The 26,906-nt window shown below is 36.6% G+C and overlaps 1 protein-coding gene across 2 annotated transcripts in view; it reads right to left on the bottom strand.

Moving 5' to 3' along the window:
* The window catches only part of IGSF11 (immunoglobulin superfamily member 11), a 127,627-nt gene that overhangs the window by 21,357 nt on the left and 79,364 nt on the right, over positions 1–26,906 (bottom strand). For both annotated transcript variants that reach the window (XM_003261842.3, XM_030802227.1), the window contains exons 2-3: positions 2,299–2,462; positions 681–888 (exon numbers count right to left, since the gene is read on the bottom strand). In XM_003261842.3, coding sequence (XP_003261890.1) covers positions 681–888; positions 2,299–2,462 — 372 coding nt within the window. The remainder of the gene's footprint in view (positions 1–680; positions 889–2,298; positions 2,463–26,906) is intronic.

Here is a 26,906-nt window from a genome sequence, read left to right as displayed (position 1 = left end):
ACATGCTCATAATGGATATAATTTAGTATGAGATAGTCTAACAACATGGTGTAACGGAAAGAGTGCTGGTTTGAGCAAGGAGATCTAAATTTTAATCTAAACGTTGTTGTTTATTTTCTATGCAATCTGGGGAAAAAAACCTAAATCTATTTGGTCTCAGTATAAAGGTAATAATATGATTTATTCTTCAAACAAGGATACTTGTGGGAGTAAAAGGAGGTATTATTACAATTATGCCGGGACAACACGTGCAAGCCAAGAACTGTGGTGATCCTACTTGGTGTTACACAGATATGATGTAATAGTATTATTCTCACACATGCTAAAACTTCTGCTCTGTACTAAAATAAGTCATTCTTGATTTAATTTGCTCCCAACAATAAGTTCCGTCCTGTAGAAGCTTAAGTGAGAGACCACTGCTGATGGTATTTGATACCATCTTTCTTCACCTTCAGAAGAAAGTCATTAAAGAAGTAAGTTTTAGAGACCACCGGAAATGAAGAAAGGAGGGGGAGACGATCTGTAAGAAGCATGGAGAAGCAGAGAAGAGATGGAACTGAGAGAAGACAGAAAAAGAACATAAGCAGACTGAAGGTGTAGAAACAAGGCCAGAAGCAAGTATGCTTGAGAGTAGATTCATAAGTAAAGCCCAAACAGCCAAGGACTCCTGTGTCACTCACCTAACACTGTGAGACCGGTGACCCCAATGTTCCTGCCCCCTATGTCTGGAAGGTTGTTGACCAGGCACTGGTAGGTGCCAGTATCTGATAACTGGGTGTTATTAATGAAGATAGAGACATTGGTAGCTGGCATGGTGCCTGTAAATCCTACCCTACCATGGAACCGGGGGGCACCGTCAAACATCTGTCCACCCTGATACAGGATGACCTGGAAAAGAAAGCAAAATAAATAAACTGGCCACTCTATCCTCTCCTAGACACAAAACAATAACTATTTGGTAGACAGTACAAAATGCTGCACCAAACATTGGAAAATTTTATTTCTAATATGAGAGTTATCATCAACTTTTTTTTTTTTTACAGTATTTGTTCATAGGTATCTTGGAGTTTTAAATTCTCACATACCAAATTAGAATAATATTTTTTCCTTACCTAACACATCAGAACATAAAAAAATCTCTTTGCTGCTACCCACCCTACTATCAGTTCATAAATATTTTTACCAGTTCAAAAAACTGATTCCAAAACAAAAATTAAAAAATATTAGCACTGCCATTCTCATGCTTATTAGGTCACACAATGATAGATCATAGGTATGGACTGAATGTAAATAAATGTCACAGAAGGGAAGTAGAGTTACAAGTCCATGATTGCTGTTCTTACGTCAGCCTCTATTATCAAAGTTAAGTCTTCATGGAAGACTTAGAATGACATAACAAAAAGCCCTTTGGGCTGTGAGTGAGGGACTCAGTTCTATTCAAGCTCTACCTGTAAATGTGTTTAGTAACTCTACTCAAGCTCTTTCTTTACTTATTTAACTCCATCCTTGATTCCTAAAATAATAAGGTTGAACAAAATTATCTTGAAGGCGGAGTCTAACTACAAAAATTCTGTGAAGAAACAAAAGAAGCTTCTATTTAATTTCATATCAGAAAATTTAGCTTATCAAATATTTTGAGGTAATAATAAGCTTACTGAAGGAGAAAAGCTCCATTAACATTGTAAATAAAAGTGTAATCATTATCACAATTCATTAACTTCCTGAGCATTATTTTCTGCAGTGAGTTCTACAACTTATGTGTCTTTTTCCTGTGATTGATACAGCTTACTGGGGAGTAGCTTCCATTTTCATGTACATTCTTTCATGTACACATTCTATTAATAATTTATTAAGCCAGACTCTTTGAGCTGGCTAACATGGCTAGTCATGTTTTACTTTAAAATACTAGTGAAATTAACTTAAAAAAAATCAAGTACTACAACCTAATGTTACTTCCTTACTCTTATCACTATCTTTTAAAAGTATGCTCTCAATCATCTGTGATGGTGCCAGTCCCTTCTGGTCAAAATTGCCTATTAGCAATGTTGTCGATAAAATTACAGGTTCCTATATAAAACTCTCAGAAGGATATTCTTAACATCTGTTACCTTTTTAAAAAGAGGATAGCCTCTTCTGATAGGTGACTGATAGGGCAGAGGAGTAGGCCTTAAAAGAGCACATGCACATTGAAAATGCCACCTTATTCTTGAAACCAAAGATGTACTCACGATGCTTCCCTACCAACCTCCTCTGAAAAGATTAACCTTTTAGAGGTAGCACAGGATGGAACAGAAGTACCTGTTCAGGTTGGTTGGCATTGGAGAGAGGAGTGACCATCCAAATGACATTGAGGTTAATGAGGGCAGCGCTGGTAGTGAAAGTGCAGGGCAGGACTGCTGTCTGACCCCGGGCCACTTGGATACTCCCAGGGCTCTCTGACACTTCCAGGGATGCTGCAACACCTACAGAAGAAGGAACAGGGAGGTTATATGCTCGCCCTTTCCCGACAGTCCAAATTCCTTCAGGAAGGTTTGTGTGTTTTATGTTATCACATTATTATTGATCATGTGAACAGACTGACATGATAGTCTTACTAAACAACTGCTGACCAGTCACTGAGTCAAAATAATAAAAATGGTTCATCCCTTTACCTCCTGGAAACTACAACAGAAAAATATTAGAAGCTGTTTACTCTCTTTTGGAAGATGCTACCTGACATGTGGCCAGATTCAAATGCGACACAGATGAATTCAACTGATGGGGTTTGATGAAAGATTAGAAATAAACTGAATTTTCAAAGTGTTGTTACATAAGCACACTGCAAAATTAAATGCTTACATATAAATCTAACAAATCATATAAATCTAACAAAATATGTACAGCACCCACACACAGAAGAGTATACAATGCTAATAAAAGAAATCAGTAAGACTAAATAAATGCAGAGATATGTAATGTTCATGAATGGGAGAGTCAATCTTAAGATGCCAATTGTCCCTAAATTGATCTATAGATTCAGAGCTAGCCCAGTCAAAATCCCAGTAGTCTTTTTGCAGATACTGACAAATTCTAAAACATATAGAAAGACAAAGAACTAGAATAGCCAAAAGAATACTGAAAAGGAAGAACAAAGATGAAGAATTCACACTACCCGATTTTAAAACTTGCTATATAGCTGTAGTAGGACAGTATGGTACTAGCCTTTTAAGGATAGACATACAGATAAATGTCACAGGGTTGAGAGTACTGAAATAAATCTTTATATTTATGGTCAAATGCTTCTCAATAAAGGTACAAGACAATTACATGGGGCAAAAATAGTCTTTTCAACAAATGGTGCTGGGATAATTTGATAGTAATATGCTAAAAATTAAATATTCTGAATATAAAATCAATGGAAAATGATCACAGACCTAAATAAAAATCAACAGAAAATGTTCATAAACCTAAATAATCATAACATACAAGTAGTCAGCAATTTCGTTTACTAGGAATCTACTCAAGTAAAATGAAAATGTATGTCCACACAAAGACTTGTCCATGAATGTTCATAACAGAATTATTTATATATCATGTCCTAAAAAGGAAATAATACAAATATCCATCAACTGGTGAATGGACAAACAAAATGTGATCTATCCATACAACAGAATACTGTTCAGAAACAAAAACCATCAAAGTACTGATACATCTTACAACATGCATGAGCCTCCCAAAACATATTTCTCAAAGAAGCCATATGCAAAACACTGTATAATATATGATTCCACACATATAAAATGTCTAGAAAAGGCAAATTTATAGAGACAGAAAATAGATTAGTACCACCCGGGGATACACAGGATGGCATAGGGACTTGTAAATAGACTTAATGGGACTTTTTAGTGATGGAAAACTAAAACTAGGTTCCTGTGATGGTTGTACAACTCTGCAAGTTTAAAAGTCACTGAATTTTTTTTTTTTTTTTTTTTTTTTGAGACACAGTCTCACTCTGTTGCCAGGCTGGAGTTCAGTGGCACGATCTCGGCTCACTGCAAGCTCTGCCTCCCAGGTTCATGCCATTCTCCTGCCTCAGCCTCCCAAGTAGATGGGACTACAGGCACCCGCCACCATGCCCAGCTAATTTTTTTTGTATTTTTAGTAGAGACGGGGTTTCACCGTGTTAGCCAGGGTGATCTCGATCTCCTGACCTCGTGATCCGGCCGCCTTGGCCTCCCAAAGTGGTGGGATTACAGGCATGAGCCGCCGCACCTGGCCAATAGTCACTGAATTTTATACTTCAAAGGAGTAATTTTATGGAATATAAATTATATGTCAACAACACTTAAAATTCTAAAAAAGAAAACTGACTCACCAGAGCCAACTCATGGGAAGTCAAAATAACTGTTATCTCTTCTGCAAAGCCTCCTCCCTAGGATGATGAAACAGTATGGAAATAACAGTAGATCAAAATAGGCCATGGAGACCCTAAAAAGAAGTTATTTTAGATCATGAAAAATACATTAAGTCTATGACAGTACCTCAAACTGTTTTACTTTGAAGTGATAGTATCTCAATTCTCCCAAAAAAGTAACAGAATAACATACTGTTATGTACAATTAGTTTAAAAAATAAACATACATAACACCTTCCCTGTATAGAACGTCATACTCTTCTGATGATGTTCTCAGGAGTTAAATTTGCAGAATAAAATGTTTCATAAACTGTCTGTGATAGAATATAAAGCATTTGATGACATCAGGAAAAGTTTCTAAGATAAATAACATTAGGGGAAGTCTCTAAATTTTAAAAAAGAAGTTGAAAGAACCTCAGCAATTAGTGACAGAAAGGGAAGGTTACTTGATCACGGAGCAGGCAATGAACAGAATGAGCTACCTCATAAGGCAGAAGTGGGTTAGAGAATGTATTTGTTATAATGATATGATAAATTTAAAATAAATACTGATAGAGATGTTTTTAAGAATAAGTGTGGAAGCCAAACTGGTGCCGAACTTCAGACAATACTTCAAGGAAGAGGTAAAGGAAATATAATGCCAACTTAAACTATATGGGATTGTAAGTACCCTCCACCAGCAATTCACTAATTTCAAGCTTAACTCAAATAATCTTTGATACAAGTTTTTAAAAATGACCAATATGAACTAAGAAAGAGAAAGAGAAAGCAACTGCAACAGGGTGAGCAGAGGACAAGGAGCTGTGCGGGACAGGGCTGGGAGCCAGGGAAGCAACAGGACTGCTGGCACAGAGCAAGCCTCTGGGGCAGCAGAAGTTGTGAAAGGCCAACTTCACTTACTTCATGTTTTTACATAAGGTCAATCCTAACATCTCACATTCTGAAATAGCTGAAGAAGAAATATTCCAGATGAGCTGCTTTCAGAACTTGCAAAGGTGTAGGTTTGAAGCTGTACAAATCGGGTCTGAAATGTGGTACTTTCATCTATTTAGCTGCATGTCCCCAAACAAGTAGCTTAATCTCTGAGTCTGTTGCTTCATCTGTAAAACAGAGCTAAATATTGTCATCACATCATACAAGGGGTATGATGAGGGCAGTACCAGGTGCTGAGGATGACTGCCACCACCACTACTACTGCTAGCTAATATTTAGGTCACACTGACTACACCAAGTCCACATTAAGCTCTCTCTACATATAACATATATTATATATATATATATATGTATACACAAACTCATTTAATCCTATAGGGTACTTACTGACATTATTTTCATTTTACAGAAGAATAGAAAAACAGAGAATTAAAAATACAGCTCAAGGTTGCACAGTGGCAAAGCTAGGAAGTGGTAAGGTCTGGCTTCAAACCCAGGCAGTTAGTCTATAAGGAACACAAACTTACTACCACACATAACTCAACACACAGAAATCATTCCATATATGTTTGCTGTTATTATTATCACTATAATATTATATGATGACAAACTTTAAAACTAGAATGGACTTTTACGTAAAGGAATTAGAAACTCCTTCTACTTCCTGCTTCTCAATCTGCAAATCAGTTTCAGTCTGCCTCACCCTCATCTCCCTCTCCCCTGTCAGATTAGAGGAGTTTATCTAGGACCAATCCTGTATGTGAGCTTCAAATACCATCTGCTTGGCCCCCTTAGTGACCTTATCATAGACTGCCCCCTCCCGTAACTTCAACCCCTTTCTCTGCACTGGAGACTTCCTGATAGCATTTAAACATCCTCAACTATTTAAACTGAAAACAAAATTCCTACCTCCCTACACCCCACAGTCCTCACCAGGGAGGCCCTAGCTCTCTGATACTTCATGTTAATCTTTTTGAAAGCACTGTCTATACTCTCTCCACAGAATCTATTCCTGCTCCATAGTCTTCAATCTACTTCTGCCCCAATCACTTCTTAAAAACAATTTTCCCTAGGCTTCCCAGAGACCTCCTTGTGGCTGTATGATACTTGCAATCATTCTGGGACTCTGTAAACATCTGACAGAGATGACTCTTCCCTCGTCCTTAAAACACACCTTTCCCTTAGCTTCAGTGATGTTAATATAATTCATTTCTGGTTTTCCTCCCAACTCTCTGGACAACTCTCACTTCCTCTTGCTGTTTTACCCTTTTCCCCATGGTTACTAAATGTTGGTATTTCTTTTTTTTTTTTTTTTTTTTTGAGACGGAGTCTCGCTCTGTCGCCCAGGCTGGACTGCAGTGGCGCAATCTCGGCTCACTGCAAGCTCTGCCTCCCGGGTTCACGCCATTCTCCTGTCTCAGCCTCTCCGAGTAGCTGGGACTACAGGGGCCCACCACCACGCCCGGCTAATTTTTTGTATTTTTAGTAGAGACGGGGTTTCACCGTGGTTTCGATCTCCTGACCTCGTGATCCGCCCGCCTCGGCCTCCCAAAGTGCTGGGATTACAAGCATGAGCCACCGCGCCCGGCCAAATGTTGGTATTTCTTAAAGTGCTGCCTTGATGCCTTATTCTAAACTATCTCCCTACAGAATTTCACTTACCATCATGAATTCAATTCTCATATAAATGCTAATGGCTTTCAAATTTATATCTCTAATCAAAACCTCTCCTCTTATATCCAATTGCCTCCTAGACTTCACCATGTGGCTACTTCAAAGGCACCTCAAAAATCTGCTTGTCCAAGATCAAACTATTCCTTTGCATGCCCACCTCCCAAATATACTCTGGCTCCTTCCTGATGTTCCCTATGGTTGTGAATGGCTCGAACAGGGCCAAGCTGGGCAAGCCAGACATTTAGAAATCTTCAAGTCAACTCTGTCATCATCTCCCAAACCCAATCCATGATCAAATCTGGCACATTTTACCAATTAAATTTCTCTTGACTCCTGGAATCTGAGCCTTTGCTCTGTTTTCTGCCTTTCCTCTGTCTGGTTTGCTTTGTTCCAAACCTCAACTTCTTTACTTAGTAACCTACTCATAAACCCCAGCTTCTTTATTTAGTAACCTACTCATCATTTACAATAGCTCAAGTGATACCTTCTCACAAGAAAAGCCCTGACCTCTCAGTCTAGGTCAGAGTCTCACAAAGTAGTGTCAGAACACCACCAAGCTTTTAATCATACCTTGTGATTATTTAACAAATCCTCATTAGTATACTGTATGGTCTAAGAAAGCATACCATAGGAACTCAAAAAATACATGTTGCTAAACTGATCTAATCCAATTCATTCAATTTCCACATGAAATATCAGGATATATATATATACCCTGAGATATATATATACACACACACATATGTGTATATACATATATGTATATGTATGTGTATGTGTGTGTATATATGTATACATCAGATGCCAAAACAGACTTTTAAGACAAACTGCCCTGAAGAATTTGCACAAAGAAGATGGATGAAAATTGGTTATATAACTTTGAAGACTACAATAAGGGAATAAATGAGTCAGGGGTTGAAGTCTGTAAAGAGGCTTTGTGGAGACAACTTTTAAATTAGGGCTGTGGTACACTAAAAGACTCACTCACCCTATTCTCACCTTATAGGTGAACACATATAAAAGCTGGTTCAGGGTCTTCTTAGGCCTAACAAGAGGGCTCGCTGATGGGACCTCAGTAGAGGAAAGTTGAAGCCAGACATCTGGACTCCTAGAGAGTTATCTCACTGGCCGTCAGGGAACCATACTTATAATTCTGTATATAAATTAAGATTTTCTTATTTTGTTTCATTTTTTTAAATTCAAAGTGGTCAGAAAAGTTGTATGGTCTGCTTTAGTTCTCATCTAGGGAAAGAACTGACTCATGAATGAATTTAAAGGTATGCAGAAGATGAAATTAAGTTACTCTGTGAATGTGTCTCATGGTTCCTCTTTAGTACATTGATAGAACCAGGTGTAATAAAAAGTTTCTTAGAGTAATAAAAAGTTTCTTAGAGTAAGAAGGAGGGAAATTGGTGTTTTTTTGCATTTTTGATGCTTAATTTTTTCTATCCTATTAAAAAAACCAAAAACCCTATTTCCTTTTAAAGTATATTTCCATGTTTGAAACTCTAGGCAAGAATTTAAACTTGAACGCTAAATATTAGATTAAAAATCCACTTAGGCTGGGTGCAGTGGCTCACACTGGTAATCCCAAGCACTTTGGGAGGCTGAGGCAGGCAGATCACTTGAGGTCAGGAGTTTGAGACCAGCCTGGCCAACATGGTGAAACTCCATCTCTACCAAAAATACAAAAATTAGCCAGGCATGGTGGTGGGCGCCTGTAGTCCCAGCTACTTGGGAGGCTGAGGCAGGAGAGTCGCTTTAACCTGGGAGGTGGAGGTTGCAGTGAGCCAAGATTGCACCACTGCACTCCAACCTGGGCGACAGAGTGAGATTCCATCTCAAAAAAAAAAAAAAAAACACTTAAAACATTAAAACATCTTACAATTTGCAATATTTACATGTAAAATGCATAATTGAAGAGCCAAAGTGACAGCATTTTGCACTTGAATCTTTTCTTTGTACTTTCACTTGAGTCAACTCATGAATTCTAAATGACTCTCAGCAATTACATAGAAAGGACATAAAGTACATGGTCATATTTCCTCTGAGGAGTTAAAGTCATAAATACAGTTGTCTATCATCTTTATTTAGACTCCTGTTTCCCAAGATTTAAAGCAGAAAGGCATGCACATTATCTCAAACCTCTTGGTACATGTTAGAGGAAATGAAGCTGGCAACAAAGAATCTTTAAAAATCCTAGGAGGTACCATCCACACTACACAGCCAAGAGAACAGACAATGGACATTTTACTGTGATCTGCCTACTGCTAGAGTCAAATGACATGAAATCTCCCCTGCAAACGCATCAGAGATTGAACATCGGAAGTTCACAATGCGGACTGGCCCAAGCAATCCAATGGAGATTTCACAACAGTGTCCTCTGATGACTATGGAGCAAGTGCTCATGTTTCAGGATCAGCCCAACTGCCAGAACACTTCCCTCTGGGAATATAATCAGCAAAGCATCAAAAAGACCTTTATGGCACTTTGGGAGGCCTATGTTATCCTTCTGCCTAAAATGTTAATATCAGTGGTCACAAAATGCTTATTGGTTTATATCATCCCATGTGATCTCACAAGTATTTCTTATATAAAGACATGTAATACAAATTTATTTAACCTATCAAATTAAGTTTTATAGTTTATCAGACTGGCATGAATTCAAAAAGTAAAAATTCTACACTATCCTCCTTGTTTTCTGAAGGAAACTAAGGAATACCACAATTCTGTAGTATTGTAGTAATTTTTTAAACAAATCATTCTCCCTTCATATTTTAACCAAATTTTAATTAGATGAAATAATCTACCTTTATACTTACCATATAATCTTTTTACAAACTGCCATCTCAACTAAAAAAAAAAGTCTGTGTTAGCTGAAATTCAATTATATTTTGGCCATCTACTCAGTGCTAAGTGAAATGAAGAGTAATAGCTAATTTATCAATATAGATGGCTCTATTACATATTGGTCATCTACATTAATCAATTTACAGGATCACTGCCAAGTTTCTACTTCATTTTATGCCATATCGCACAATATATTTTATGGTTAGCACATGATGGCAAGCTACCATAAAATTATATATCTTCATTTTCTGGCTGAAGCATTAAACATTCATTACACAGTCTATGTAACATGTAATAGTCTGGCTGTAATATGTAATTGTATTCTATTTCTATGGTACTACAGTTTCCCCTCAGATATAATTTCAGTGCTTTCTCATTGACTTCTCCCCTTCAACCACAAACATTGCTCAGGGACCATCCCAAGGGCAAAGAGCATGCCTTATACTGAACTAATGAACACTATCTAGATTATCACTCCTCTTTGTCACTTTCCAAAAGATCTCTCTATATATATGTGTGTGTGTGTGTGTGTGTGTGTACACATGTATATATGTGTATATACATATGTATGTATACACGCTTATTTGATTCCTACATGTCATGGCATATATATTACGTGGGTAGCATTAACTCAGCAGTATCTCCTAAAACTTGGTGTGAATTTTATCAGAATTCTCTTCAGCAAGTTTCCTATTATTATCACTTCCTCCTGATTTCATATCTGGCTATCAGCTTACGTATTCTACCCCATTTAGGAATGCCCTTTTGGGGAGCAGTTAGTAACACCAGGCCTGCATTTCACATGGCAATTGATTAGTGCTGCCCCTTTACACAAAGCAGGAGCTTTCCACACTGCCAGGATCCCCACCCACTTCCTGTTATTCCACGATATAACTCACTTTACCCCATCATGTTACCTGTCTGATTCCTGTGGGCATTTATGTTTGCAACCCCTTATTTAAAACTAAGCAAGTAATGTGATTATAATTAGCTATAAAGAACCAAGGCACAAAAGCAGAACCAGGTTTTGCAGTGTTATGATGGACATGCTACTATGATTGCTACCACACTCAAAACTGACTTCAGAGAAAGGAGAAAGAGGCAATTCCTTGAACATGAGTCACTATGGTTTATGACACAGGATCTTATTTACATCCTGGCTACAAGTGATTGTACCAGAAATCAGCATTTCACCAAGGAGAGGCTGGACAGCTAGTTATGAGGTAATTTATAAGATAATATAGTTTGGGAAAGTAAAAGAGTTTGGGAAAGCAATAGCATGTGAAGAGAGAAGAGTCAAATAACTAAAACAGGCATAAAGAGGGATATTACATAATGATAAAAGGGCGGGCTGATTCATCAAGAACCTAACAGTCCTGTGTATGCACCTCACAACAGAGCTTCAAAGTACAAGAAGCAAATACTGACAGAATTAAAAGGAGAAAAAGTGAAAAACCTGCAATTATGGTTGGTGATTGCAACACGTCTCAGTCATTAACTTATAGAACAGACAAAAACAGTAAAAACACAGAAGACCTGAACAATGAACTTAATATAAATGAAAAGTTCTGGATGTTCTACCTAACATCATAGAATATACATTGTTTTAAAGTAGACATGGAACATCCATTAAGGCAGAACATATTCTGGACTATAAAATGAACTTTAGAAATTTTTAAATAATTAAAGTTATACAAAAAACATGAGTTAAACTAAACTCAATAGGAAGAAGTCTAGAAAACCATCATGTATTTTTTTTTTTAATCACTTTGGGCCAGGTGCAGTGGCTCACGCCTGTAATCCCAGCACTTTGGGACACCAAGGCAGGTGGATCACCTGAGGTCAGGAGTTCAAGACCAGCCTGGCCAACATGGCGAAACCCCGTCTCTACTAAAAATATAAAAATTAGCCGGGCATGGTGGCATATGCCTATAGTCCCAGCTACTTGGGAGGCTGAGGCAGGAGAACTGCTTGAACCCAGGAGGTAAAGGTTGCAGTGAGCCAAGATCGCGCCACTGCACTCCAGCCTCGATGACAGAGCAAGACTCCATCTCAAAAAAAAAAAAAAAAAAAAAAAAAAAAAAAAAAAAAAAAAAAAAAAATCACTTCTAAATAATTCACAGGTCAAAGAAGAAATCAAAAGGAAGATTAGAAAATATTTTTAATTATGTGAGTATGAAAACACAACATATCAAATTTATGGAGAAGCAACCAAAGCATTACTTAGAGAAAAGTAATAGCATCTAAATGTGCATATTAGAAAAGAAGAAAGGTTTATAATCAATGACCTAAGTTTCTACCTTAAGAAACTTTTTTAAAAGTAATTTAAATTAAATCAAATGCAGGCATACAGAAGCAAAATATAAAGACAGAGTAGAATTTAATAAAAATAAAGACAGAAAAACAACAGGGTAAATCAATAAAATCAAAATTTAGTTATCTGAGGTCAATAAAATTTATAAATCTCTAACCAGACTGACAAAGAATAAAGAGAAAAGTCACAAATTATTAATATCAGATATTAAAGAAGAGACATAATTACAGATCCTACAGACATTAAAAGAAGAACAAAGAGATATTATCAGTACCAATAATTCAAATAGCTAACAAATTTAATGGTAAAAGATTTTCCTCCTACAGTAAGGAACAAGGAGAGATGTCTGCTCTTGCCACTTCTATTTAACATGCAGATTGTAGTCACTGCAATAAGGCAAGAACAAGAATTAAAAGACATATAGATTGAAATTTTGAAGTAAAATTGTATTTATTTGCAGATAACACAACTATCTACACATTAAAAATTCTTACAAGTCTACAAAAAAACAACTAATTCTAATAAATGAGTTTAGCAAGGTTTCAGAAATCAAGGCCAATATACAAATAGCAACTATTTTTCTATACAGTAGCAATGAACATTTGGAAATTAAAATTTTAAAATGATACCACTTACAATAGCATCCAAAACATGAAATACTTAGGGATAACCTTAAGAAAATATCTGTAGGATCTGTGCAATGAAAATTACAAAATTTTCCTGAGAGAAATTTAAAGACTTTACTGCATGGAGAGACAAACTGTGACCATCAGTCAAAAGACTCAATACTATTAAGAGGTCAAGTCAACCCAAATTTATCTTTAGATTTAATAGAATCCAAATCAAATTTTCAGTGAGCTGTTTTGTATAAATAGACAAATTACTCCTGAAATGTATGTACAAAAGTGAATATTAGAATAGAATAGAATAATTTTCAAAAAGAAAGTTATAAAGTAATATAGATAAAGTAGCATTGGAATAAGGACATATAGAGAGTCCAAAAATTGATTCATACATAAATGGGCAATTGATTTCCAACAAAGGTGTCAAAGCCATTCAGGGGGAAAAGTTTACTCTTTTTGAAAAACTGCACTGGGGGAAAAAATAATCTCCATATGCAAAAAAAAAAAAAAACACCTCTACCCTTATCTAATACTTTATATAAAAATTCACTCAAAATAGGTAAGAAATTTAAACATATCAATAAAACTATAAAACTTCTGGAAGAAAACACAGGAGAAATTCTCTATGACTCTGGGTTAGAAAACGCCTTCTGGAATAGGATACAAAATGCATTAACCACTTAAAAATTGATAAGACTTCATCAAAATTAACAGTTTCTTGTCTTCAAAAGACTTCAAAAGACACTATTAAGAAAATAAAAATGCGAGCCATAGGTTGGGAAAAAATATTTTCAAAACACAAGTTCTTATATTTATAATACCTAAAAACTCTTAAAATTCAACAAAACAAACAGTCCAATTTTTTAAATGCACAGAAGATTTGAACAGACACTTCACTATACATAGAAACCATACAAATGAGTAATAACATCCTGAAAAGATGCTCCACTTCATTAGTCAACAGGGAACTTAAAACCATATTGAGATAATACAAAATATCAACTAGAATATATTATATTAACAAGACAATGCTAGGTGTTGACGAGAATGTAGAACAAATAACTCTCATAAATTTCTGAAGGAAATGAAAAGTAGTATAGTCATTTGGAAACATTTTCACATTTTATTACAAAATTAAATGTACACTTAACTATACAATCTAGCAATTCCAATTCTAGATATTTATGCAAGACAAGTAAAGATACAGATCTACAGAAAAACCTATACGCAAATGTTCACTGCATCTTTATTTGTAATATCCAAAATACCAGACACAACTCAAATGCCCATCAACTTGCAAATGGATAAAACAATTGTGACACAGCCATTTAATGAAATATTACTTGTGAACAAAAAAAAACCACGCAAACTTCTGATATATGCAAAATGACTAAATATTAAAGCTGTTGTGCTAACTGAAATAATCCAGAAACAAATGGCTATATACTGCATGTATCCATTTAAAAAAAAAAATCTATGGAGAAAGCAAAACTATACAGGCAGAAAACAAAGCAGCAGTTGCCAGATGCTGGAGCTGGGACTGAGGGTTAGAGTTGGGCAGAGAATACTACATAGGGCAGAAGGAAACTCCTTGGAGTTATAGAAATAGTGTATATCATGGTTATGGTAGTGAACACAAGATGAAACATTTGTCAAAACACAGCAAACTATATACCTAGACAGAGGGATTTTATAGTATGTAAGTTATATGAATCTGATTTTTAAATTTTTTTTTAGAAAAAGGTATGTTGGGAAGCTCACAGAATCATGGAGATGGCTTGAGAAACAAATTAAGAGCTAATCTTCCAGGAAAACATCCATAACTACACTGTAAAACTGGCTTAAGAAAATTGCTACAACTGTCCCTGTCACCAAATCCCAAATGCCAAAACTTCACTGCAACTACAAATGATGTCCCAGTGCTATATCAGGCACTTAACCCTACAACACTATCATCCTGCAAAGCCATACTCTTATGCTGCTATCTGTGCTAGCAATAGAAGCTCAACATAGAGCTTGTTCTGTCATGTTTCTTCTTTCAAGTTTCTTCTTTCAAGTCAGGGTCAGAGACTCTCTATGTGAATCTGACTGAAGGGCCGAAGTCCAAGCTACACAAGAGGTCAGAAATTTAAGTTCTCATTTCTAACACTGGGGAGGTAGACTCATAATGTGGGAATTCCTCCAAATAGAAATACTATTCAAAATATGATTTGTCAGCCATGAATACAACTATGCTGACTATAGCAAGCAACAAATGAAAACATTAACAATTAATGTCTTTCTCCTTCCTCTCTCCTACCTCTTCTAAGCCTATCTTTGTCAAGTCATCTGTGTATTCCTTTATCTTGTGGGCTTTGCAGGGTGGAAAGATGAAACTACTAAAGACCAACAGGCTTCCTGTCTCTTGTGAAGCCTATGCTCACTGAGGAAGCTACAGTAGGGCAGAGGAGGTAGGAGGGCCTGCCTTTGAGCCTGATCAAGGAGAAAAAATACTACTGGGAGGGGAATGGAAGTTGGCCAAGTTCCTTGACAAGACGAGATCCATGCTCTCCGTTGCTCAGAGGACAAAGGAAATAACGGTGCCTCAAAGAGGATGGCTGTCCTGGAGACTGGGGCTCTGGTCATCACAACATTCCATGTGTCCTACAAGGCACAGAAGCTGCAGAGCAACACAAAGGATCCTGTGGGCTTGAACAAAAAGCAGTTACTCCACAGAAGACCAGAGGGGTCCTCCCAGCATTCTGGCTCTGTAAGAGAGACTGCAGCATACAGAGCAGAACCCCAACAATTGATAATTATCACAATGATTTTTTTAAAAAGGGGTCTCAGATTTGAATTCAACTTGACATTTTAAAAAACAGATAAATAGACATTTCTTACAAAACTTTGTGGAGCCTAGAAATGATTAATAAAGTTTAAAAATAAATCTTAATGCCCCAAGCATTAGATAAGGACTTTAAAAAAGATCTCGGTGCTTTCAAAAATTTCAGAAATCATAGTTTAAAGACAAGGCAGGGAATGGGCAGAGAAAACTGACAGAATCTAGGGGCTATTTTTTCACTATTTCAGGATTGTCTTTTATTACAATGATAACCCTCTAGCCAAATCTGAACTTCCCTGTGACTGGCCTTTTTCAGGGAAAATAAAAATTTCTTGCTGCTTAGCTTTCTAAAGGACTTCTGAAAATCTAGGCTTTTAACCTGGATAATGAATAGGGTGAGAAGAATGTATTTTTCTTTCCTGTATACAGAACACTCTCTAACATTGTGATGCTATAGTTGCGTGTCCTTATCAGTCTGGTTACTACATTGAGATGTATATTGGGAAATGCTATCTAGAGTTTCCAGATGGCAAGAGGCCAGATAAAGGGCCTTTGCTGTTAAATACAACCGTGTACTCTCAACTTCACCACTTGGTTGAATATAGCTCTACTTGGCTATAATGAGCAAGCTCCATTTGTTTAATGAAGCATTCATATGACAAAAGTGGCTAAATCAACAAGTAGAGTTATTTATGAACAAATAAAGCCATCTGAAACCATCAGGAAGGATGTTACATTCTGAAACCAATTAAATTCTTTTTAAAAATGGCTCAACTGAAATATTTTATTCTTGTTCACCAGTAACACTGCTTCTTTCCAAATTAAACACTATTTTTAAATTTTTTCTTGATTTTTAGATATGTTTGTGTTAGTACTAATTTAACTTCTAACTAGTTTAAAGCATTCTTCAGTTTTTAACATACACATATTTTAAATGTGGAAGTAGAGAGTTTGGTTATCCTTTTAGATGTTCTCTTGAAGTCTGGGAATATCAATAGAGGTAATATGGCATCATCATTAGTTTCTGATACAATGTATCTAGGTTTACTTTATATGACCTTCAAGGCTCTGCTTAATCTGACCTTTGCCTATCCTTCCAGCCAGTCTTATAGTACTTTCCTCCACAGTGGACTTTGCTCAGGTTCAGCAACACACTGCACTCCCCCATCTAAGATTTATGTGGTCTATTGCCTTTGCTTGAAATACATACATACACACACACACACACACACACACACACACACACACACACACACACGGTCCCTCTCATTTCTACCCATCCTTTAGATTTCAAAATTCTGCTGGCCTCCAGAACAGACTACCCTTCCTTTTTAAACGCCCTCATGACACCCTGTACTTCCTTAATATAGTCATGACACTTTAAATTCTCTTAATAGAGGCCTTTCTCAATTTGATTCTAAGTAGAACCTATATACTCAGGTCTCAGCACACAGAGACCATAATACAGTAAATGTTCAATATATTTGATGTTCAGTGTACTTGGTGCTATTCATCAAGAACTTATGTGCCAAGTATGGTTTTAAGCGGTTTATATAAAGCTTAGTAACAAACAAGACTTGGAGGTGATATGACTATTAATCGTATTTTATGGATGAGGAAACTGAGACCCAGAGATGGAGCTGGCATTCAAAACAATGTCTAGTGTGACTCCAGAGCCTTTCCTAACTCCTACCCCTTAAAGCCTCTGAGGAATGCTGAAAAGAGCACAGGACGTAGAATCCAGGTACAGCTACTAACTAATTGTGTAGCCTGGGGCACATTATTTTAACCTGTTGGCCTTAGTTTTTCGGCATCTTTAAGAAAAGGCATAAAAATATCTGCCTCACAAAATCACTTTGAAGAAATATACATTAAACGCCTTGCACAAAGGAGGTTTTTAATAAATAGCAATTGAATTTGATCTCAAAAAGTAACCTAATGTACAAATAAGCAGGAAAAAAAAACAGAAAACAAAGGAAAGAAAACAGCATGTATTCACCTAGAGTCATATAATCGTCCCAGTAGCATTAAAATTCTCAAGAAAATTGTGGTCATACTCTTATTTTGACAGAGACCTACAACTGTGACTATTAAAAGTAATACAAAGTTACTCTTAAGCATATACTAGGAAGAAGCTTATTTTGGCATATGAATTATTACATATCTATGCTTTCCACCCTGCCACCTCAGAGTAAAGTCAAAAAACTTCCCATGATGAAGCCGTGGTGAAATTCAAAAGTGAAATGTAAATGAGAAGTAGGAAAGAAATATTAAAAAACAAAAATTGGTAGGAAATGAAAAGATAAAACTAAATGAAACCACAGAGTGCCGGAAGAATAAGCAAGTACAGAATAGAGGAAGATAATGGGGATAGAAGGCACTGTATTGTTGACAGCATCTGATCTAGAGATTAGTGTTATTTCTAAGCAGATTAACCAAATCCCAACTGTTCCACATCAGGTCCTTTCTCTAAGCTTTTCTTACCTCATATCAGCAAACAAAAAATAAAATTTTAAACACACAAATGAAATTAAAGGAAAAACCCACCCACACAAACCAGAAATGTTCCGGGTTGACAATTCATCCTAATAATGCTTATTGTCTCCTTCTGTTCTGTGCCTAGACTAAAATGATGAAAGTCATCAACCTTAAAAGAAGCAAAAAAGAAGAGAATTAGCTCCTCTGTGTAATTTTTTTAAATATAACATCAAATCATCTTCCCGTCAGCAACAGGCACTGCAGTATGGAAGATCATCACATGAGGGCAGAGGGCATAAAAAAGGATGGTGTGGTGGGAGATTGTTATTTCTGTCCCAGATACAGAGAAGAACTTTTAACCTTATTGTGCTTTTCCTTATCATAACCTTCTCCATAGCAACCATAGAAACTGCAGTAGCAAGAAACAGATGGGAAGACAAATTATACATACATTATTAACCATTGGCTACACACACACACACACACACACACACACATATAAATCCTGAAAAATGAATTCAGTAATGATTTTTTTAAAAAATCATATAACTTCCCCCCCGAAATTTCATATTGCTATGGAAGACTAACCACTAAAACACTAGGCTAGCATAGTATTATTGTAATTTTTCTATAGCACTTATACTTGCAACCTATTTATAGCACTTTACAACAGATTTAATCTCTAAAATGAGACTATTTTACTTAAAAAAAAAAAAAAGAAGAGGAGGAAAGAAAGAAATCTTTTGAGGCCCAACAAACAGATTTCTCAATGTTTAGTCCTGAGGAATGGGCTTTTACCTCCCTTACTATTCCTGAATAACTAAGACTGACATAGTAGTCATGTTATAGGATTATGACTTTGTGTCCAATGTATGTCATACAGATGGTAAAAAGCACTTCTTACCCCTATCAGTCATTCTCCTGAGTTTAAAACCAGAAATTCTAGAAAGGGCCACCACTAACAAGCATTCTTATGACAGGTAAAACAATAAGAGTACAGTCACTCTTTGGGCACAACACTCCCTACTCTGCTATCACTGTTTCTTTATTTTGGCTTAACGTTTTTAACTGCTTAACAAATAAATGCACATGGCCGGGCACGGTGGCTCACGCCTGTAATCCCAGCACTTTGGGAGGCCGAGGCAGGCAGATCATGAGGTCAGGAGTTGCTTCCACCAACTTCTGAGTTAAAGGGTTGAGAAAATTGTTAAGAATTTAAGGTACTACAACTACTTAAACAATATTAGTAATTTCCTTCCAAATAATTGTTAAAGTTACTCTCTTTTCTCTCCTCCTAAAACGATTTCCAGTTGAGACCAGAAGCAGCAGCAGTCCTAGACACCAACTACAACTTTTCTTCGCACAGTGCATACCCTCTGATATACTGAACCCAACGCCTATCCTCCAGCCCCCTAAGAACTAGAGAGGGAGCCTCACAACATTCCAATTTAATCCTTCAGAAAATTCATTACTCTTCAAAGTCGTCTGTGGTTTTGTGACAAAGATATGACTAGGTGCAAAATGGCTTGCAACTAATTAACAAACATAGAAGCATCCAACAAACATATATGTGTACAATCTGAGGATTTAGGGATGAAATCAGTTATCCAGGTTAGATATCAACAAAAGAGCAGTAATTATAAAGTTTCATGAAGAAAGTGGCTGTTGAGGTGTGGATTATGAGAGTAAGACTGACAAATAACAAGAAACGATTTTGTTATAATCAAGAAGTGAAACTAAATAAATGTTCTTTAAATTGATGGATAAATAAGAATTTATTTACAACAGTAAATAAATCCAATACTTGTTATAAATAAGATAAAGTTAGCTATAAATTCACATTTTCATGTGAGCGTTTTGAAGTATGTGGACAAAGAAAAAACACACACCTCAAGTATACTTCTCAATGATTCCTGATAAAGAACACACCTTTGTAACCAGCACATGGTGTAAAACCAGAAACAGAACATGACCAGATTCCTAAACAACCTTTCTTTCTGCCCCTTTTTAGTCACTACCCTCCCCCATTCAAGGTCACTTCTATCTTGACTTCTAACACCATACTTTTAGTTTTGCCTATTGTTAACTTGATATAAATAGAATGATACTGTATATTTTGTGTGTGTTTGGCTTCTTCTGCTCCAACTTTTGTTGGTAAGGTTTATACAGATTGTTAAATATAGCTACAGTTCATTTATTTCTATTATTATGCAGTATACTCAGGAATACACCGTAACTTAATCATCCATTCTATTGTTGACTGGCATTCAGGTTATAAGCACATGCACAGATGTGGAACAACTACTTTTAAAAAATGGTTTGGCAATTTTCTAAACATACGCAAATTCTATGAACCAGCAATTCTATCCCGTGTATGTGTATATATACACACATGTTAAATATATACACAGAAACATGCTGTGAAAGTGCTTTGCAAATGGTAAAATGTAAAATGTATGGAACGTTACCAAAGAGCTGAAATGCACTGTGTCTTTCTTGCAACACAGATTCTTGGACATAGCAGATAATAAGTGGATTTTGTACTGAAAATAAGATATTGTCACTGTTGCCCTCAGAAATTACTATAAGAATTCAAGGGTCATGGGAGGAAAAGGCAGAGGAGTACTTATCTGCAGGAAATCTGCTGGGACACGGCAGGTCTCAGGGACTTGTGTCTATGTGAAAACTTGAGACTTCTGAAAGAAGTAGATACGAAAGCAGCATGCTCAGCCCAAAAACACAATAAATGAAGTTCCCACAAAATGGGAGATTACGGAATCCTTAACTTGACCAGAAACTCAAGTTAAGTGGGGAAAAGGTCTACATGCTAAAGTTTGGGTCTGGTAAACAGGGTGGTAATAGTCAATGAGGAGGATTAGTGTTGGATGTCATAGTAAATACAGCCATTTGTTGTCCTGTTCTATGACTCAAACGCAGGGAATTTATCCCTGGTTCCTCACAAGAAAACTGTAAAAACCTTAAAAAGCAAACATTAGGCTGGGCACGGTGGCTCACGCCTGTAATCCCAGCACTTTGGGAGGCTGAGGCAGGCAGATACACATATATATATGAGGTCAGGAGATAGAGACCATCCTGGCTAAAACGGTGAAACCCCGTTTCTACTAAAAATAAAAAAATTAAAAAAAATAGCTGGGCATGGTGGCGGGGCCTGTAGTCTCAGCTACTTGGGAGGCTGAGGCAGGAGAATGGCGTGAACCCAGGAGGTGGCACTTGCAGTGAGCCGAGATTGCGCCACTGCCCTCCAGCCTGGGCGACAGAGCAAGACTCCATCAAAGGAAAGAGAAGAAAGAGAAGAAAGAAAAGAAAGAAAAGAAAAGAAAAGAAAGGAAAAGAAAGAAAGAAAGAAAGAAAGAGAAAAGAAAGAGAAAAGAAAAGGAAAGAAAGAAAGAAAAGAAAAGAAAGAAAGAAAAAGAAAGAAAGAAGAAAGAAGGAAGGAAGGAAGGAAGGAAGGAAGGAAGGAAGGAAGGAAGGAAAGAAAGAAAGAAAGAAAGAAAGAAAGAAAGAAAGAAAGAAAGAAAGAAAGAAAAGAAAAAGAAAGAAAGAAAGGAAGAAAGAAAGAAGAAAGAAGGAAGGAAGGAAGGAAAGAAAGAAAGAAAGAAAAGAAAAAGAAAGAAGGAAAGAAAACATTACATTTAAAAGCACAATTTTTTTATATAAAATGATAACGAAGGCAAAGACATCCTGATAAACTTCATAAAATAACTGATAGGAAAATGGATACTCTTTGGCCCCGGCTCAACCAGGGTAGCAGAGGGGACGAAGGGCACAAGAGACACCAGAGAGTCCACAGAAAATGTCAACAGCCACCAAGACCATCTGTCCCAAGAAACCAAAAAAAAAGAACAAAGATTTTTACCATTCTATTATTGGAGCAGAAAATCACAACTGCGTAACTCCTCTGTTACTATTACTCATGCATTGTCTCACTAGGATTGCTTTAGCCAGCTGAGGGAAAAAAAAAAGTTATACTCTGCCTCAGAGCTGCCCAGAAGCTTAAAAAAAATCCCGTAGGTAGTCTGACCACTCACATTATTGAAAAGAAATACAACACATGAACATACACAGACACAAAAACCACACAAACACCACTTCAAGAATAAGATTCTCCTGAAATCTAAACACTCCATAGTTGTTAACATCTAAGAGGCTTGAACAATGAAGCATGCGTAGCTGAAATGTGATGAAACCTCAACCTGAGATCTGTTATCTTTCCTCTGAGGGCTCTAAGCAGTTTCACTTTTGCATGTATTATTCTCAACATTCTTGCAAATTAGGTGGGAATTGCTGCTGTTATCTTCATTTTACACACAAAATAAGGAACGGAGTAATAAAGTAGCTTTCATAAAGTAATCCAAAAAATTTATCAAAGCCAAGACTAAAATTCAAGTCTCATAATGTTCACTTTCTTTCTACTGTAACACACAGCCCCAGGAGAAAGGATTCAGCAAACAGCTGTTCCAGGTAGGTCAAAAAGCCTCTGCATATCTTCCCTTGGGGAGAAGTGATGAATTTACTCTAATGTGAGGGTAATGTTTGAAATTAATTTACCAATGAAAATTGGCCTTAGTCCTCAAGCCCAAGGCCTAGAATAAATTAGGTTATGCTGGAGAGGGGAAGGAACAATTACCAATGCAAACCCTCAATAAAGAGGGAAAATATAAAGAATTATCCCTAATATTTATTGAGTCAGGAATGGAAGTATAAATTTATACTTCCCATTAACCATATAATACTTAATGCTACCACTCTTTCTAAAGAAACCACAGCACATACACGCTCACTCTATACTTTCTCTGTTTAAGGAGTAACATGCGGGCTCCATCATGAATGGCAAAAGAAACACAATCCTATCCACTAACCTGAATAGCCCTAAAGGATCTGATCTGTTACATCACCTCCTCCCAGCTCAAGCTTTCTCCAGTTAAGTTCTAACAGAGTAAAAATTCTTCAAATAACCACTAAGGTTAAAACTGTGCTATTTCCTATTATAAAGAATAAAGCATTATTCTAGTGACAGCAAATGTTGATTGCCACGATGAGATACAACAGTATTATGACATAGTAAAAAATTCCTAAGGTAATATGCCTTTTATATATTTTATAGAGAATATTCAAGGTTAAGGTTTCTCACTGATGTATTTCTCCTAATGGGTGAAAAAAATACACACACGCAAACATATATATACCCCAACTCAATTTTCCCCTTCTTGCCTGGAAAGGTATCTTTATCTATTGTAGATAGATACATTATAATAATACATTATAATAATGTATAAATGATTCTATTTACATCAAGTTAGTAATAGGCAAAACTAAAAGTATGGTGTTAGAAGTCAAGATGGAAGGTCATGTGGGAAAATAAACTACTTTGTTCCCCTATGGAATTTTCTCCTCAACCTGGAGAATCAACTAATGCCAGAGGCCTATAGTCACCAAACCAAGAGCTTTGATGCGGTTGGGGGAACCTCAAAAACAAACTTGTAAGCTTCTGCTTGGGAGCAGATTAACAGCTAAGTAGCCTAAGACCAATCTTTTTTTTTTATACTTTAGGTTTTAGGATACATGTGCACAATGTGCAGGTTTGTTACATATGTATCCCTGTGCCATGTTGGTGTGCTGCACCCATTAACTCGTCATTTAGCATTAGGTATATCTCCTAATGCTGTCCCTCCCCCCTACCCCCACCCCACAACAGTCCCCGGAGTGTGATGTTCCCCTTCCTGTGTCCATGTGTTCTCATTGTTCAATTCCCACCTATGAGTGAGAACATGCGGTGTTTGGTTTTTTGTCCTTGTGATAGTTTACTGAGAATGATGGTTTCCAGTTTCAGCCATGTCCCTACAAAGGACATGAACTCATCATTTTTTATGGCTGCATAGTATTCCATGGTGTATATGTGCCACATTTTCTTAATCCAGTCTATCGTTGTTGGACATTTGGGTTGGTTCCAAGTCTTTGCTATTGTGAACAGTGCCACAATAAACATATATGTGCATGTGTCTTTATAGCAGCATGATTTATAGTCCTTTGGGTATATACCCAGCAATGGGATGGCTGGGTCAAATGGTATTTCTAGTTCTAGATCCCTGAGGAATCGCCACACTGACTTCCACAATGGCTGAACTAGTTTACAGTCCCACCAACAGTGTAAAAGAGTTCCTATTTCTCCACATCCTCTCCAGCACCTGTTGTTTCCTGACTTTTTAATGATGGCCATTCTAACTGGTGTGAGATGTTATTTCATTGTGGTTTTGATTTGCATTTCTCTGATGGCCAGTGATGATGAGCATTTTTTCATGTGTTTTTTTTTGGCTGCATAAATGTCTTCTTTTGAGAAGTGTCTGTTCATATCCTTTGCCCACTTTTTGATGGGGTTGTTTTTTTCTTGCAAATTTGGTTGAGTTCATTGTAGATTCTGGATATTGGCCCTTTGTCAGATGAGTAGGTTGCGAAAATTTTCTCCCATTTTGTAGGTTGCCTGTTCACTCTGATGGTAGTTTCTTTTGCTGTGTAGAAGCTCTTTAATTAGAACCCATTTGTCAATTTCAGCTTTTGTTGCCATTGCTTTTGGTGTTTTAGACATGAAGTCAAGAGACATAGATCAATGGAACAGAACAGAGCCCTCAGAAATAATGCTGCATATCTACAAACTATCGGATCTTTGACAAAACTGACAAAAACAAGCAATGGGATAAGGATTCCCTATTTAATAAATGGTGCTGGGAAAACTGGCTAGCCATATGTAGAAAGCTGAAACTGGATCCCTTCCTTACACCTTATACAAAAATTAATTCAAGATGGATTAAAGACTTACATGTTAGATCTAAAACCATAAAAACCCTAGAAGAAAACCTAGGCAATACCATTCATGACACAGGCATGGGCAAGGACTTCATGCCTAAAGACCAATCTTACAGTACTGTGTATTACAGGTCTGCTGGCTCTCACTTGGTGATTTCTCACCAAGGAATGGATAAGTTGGTAGACAGTAATGAATGAATATGTTTACAAGCCATTAGGTCAGCTCTATCCAACAGAACTTTCTGTAACGATGAAAATGTCCTGTATCTGCACCACCCAACATAGCAGCAGCCACATGTGGCTATTCAGCATCTGAATTGTACCTAAAGTGACTGAGGAGCTGAATTTTAATTTAGATGTCCACATGGAGCTAATGGCTAGCATGATAGATAGCACAGCTTTAAATACTCAGTGTTTTTACAGAACTAAGCTATGTTTGATGCATGTATACCTTATATCAGGGACTGCAACTGGTGATTCACAGACCATAGCTGGCTGACAAATGAGTACAGTTTGGTGATCGTAGTATTTTGGCTTTTAATCTAAATTGAAACTTATAGACAGGGTACTCCCCGGTTGGCCACTATATCTTAACATTTTCTAATGCTCCATCACACAGATACAACTACACACACACATAAGCATTTGATTTTTCTATCCTACAAAATGTGGTAGTATTATTTTTCAGATTCTTTTTCACAAAACATCACTTCAAGAAAGCTTCAAGTGATATTTCTTTTAAAAATAATAATAGACTAATAATATCTATTCCTTTAATGGTTATTTACTATGTGTCAGGAACCATTCTAAGTTCTTCACCCATATTAGTTCAACCCATCAGTATTGACTGGGATTGGTTCCAGGACACCCCCCAGACACCAAAATCCCCAAATGCTTAAGTGTCTTACGTAAGATGGTACAGTATTTGCATGTAACCTACAAATATTCTCTCAAATACCTTAAATCATCTCTAGATTACATACGATACCTAACACAACGTAAATGCTATGTAAATATAGTATTGTGTTTCTATTTGTATGTTTTATCGTTGTGGTTTTTTTTTTAATTTTTTCCCAAAATATTTTCAATCTGTGGTTGGTTGAATCCATGGATGCATAACCCACAAATATGGAGGGCTGACCGTATACATACAGACATACCTCAGAGATATTAGAGATTTGCTTCCAGACCACCAAAATAAAGTAAAAATCTCAATAAAGCAAGTCATACATATTTTTTGGTTTCCCAGTGCATATAAGTTGTATTTACACTATACTGCAGTCTATTAAGTATGCAGTAGCATTATATTAAAAAAGTACATATCTTAAAGTAAAAAATACTTCATGGCTAAAAATGCTAATGATCATCTGAGCCTTCAGTGAGTCATCATCTTTTTGCTAATAGAAGGTCTTGCCTCAATGTTGATGGCTGCTGAATGATCAGGTTAATGGTTACTGACAGCTTGTGTGGCTGTGGTAATATGGCAACAGTGAAGTTTGCTACTTTGACACTCCTTTCACAAAAGATTTCTCTGTAGCAGACAATGCTGTTTGATAGCATTTACCTACAGCAGAAACTCTTTCAAAATTGGTGTCAATCCTCTCAAATCCTGCTATTATCATCTAAGTGGATATGATATTCTAAATCCTTTGTTGTCACTTCAACATTGTTCACATCTTCACCAGGAGTAGACTCCATCTCAAGAAACCATTTTCTTTGCTCATCCAGAAGAAGCAACTTCTCATCTGTTAAAGTTTTATCATGAGATTGCAACAATTCAATCACATCTTCAGGCTCCATGTTTTTAAGATAGAATAAGCTTCGCTTCTTCCTTTCCTCCCCCTACTCCCTCTTCTTCTCCAGCTCCACCTCCTCCTCCCTCTCCTTCTCTTCTTTTTCCTCTTTCTGCCTTCTTAATTTTATTATAGTAAGTATGCTTAACAGCTCTATCCTCTTAACAGATTTTTTTTTTTATTTCTTTTGAGACGGAGTTTCGCT

The sequence above is a fragment of the Nomascus leucogenys genome, chromosome 21, assembly GCF_006542625.1.
Source record: "Nomascus leucogenys isolate Asia chromosome 21, Asia_NLE_v1, whole genome shotgun sequence".
Classification (NCBI taxonomy): domain Eukaryota; kingdom Metazoa; phylum Chordata; class Mammalia; order Primates; family Hylobatidae; genus Nomascus; species Nomascus leucogenys.
The sequence above is the reverse complement of the archived record's forward strand: the minus strand, read 5'-3'. Positions and strand labels throughout refer to the sequence as shown.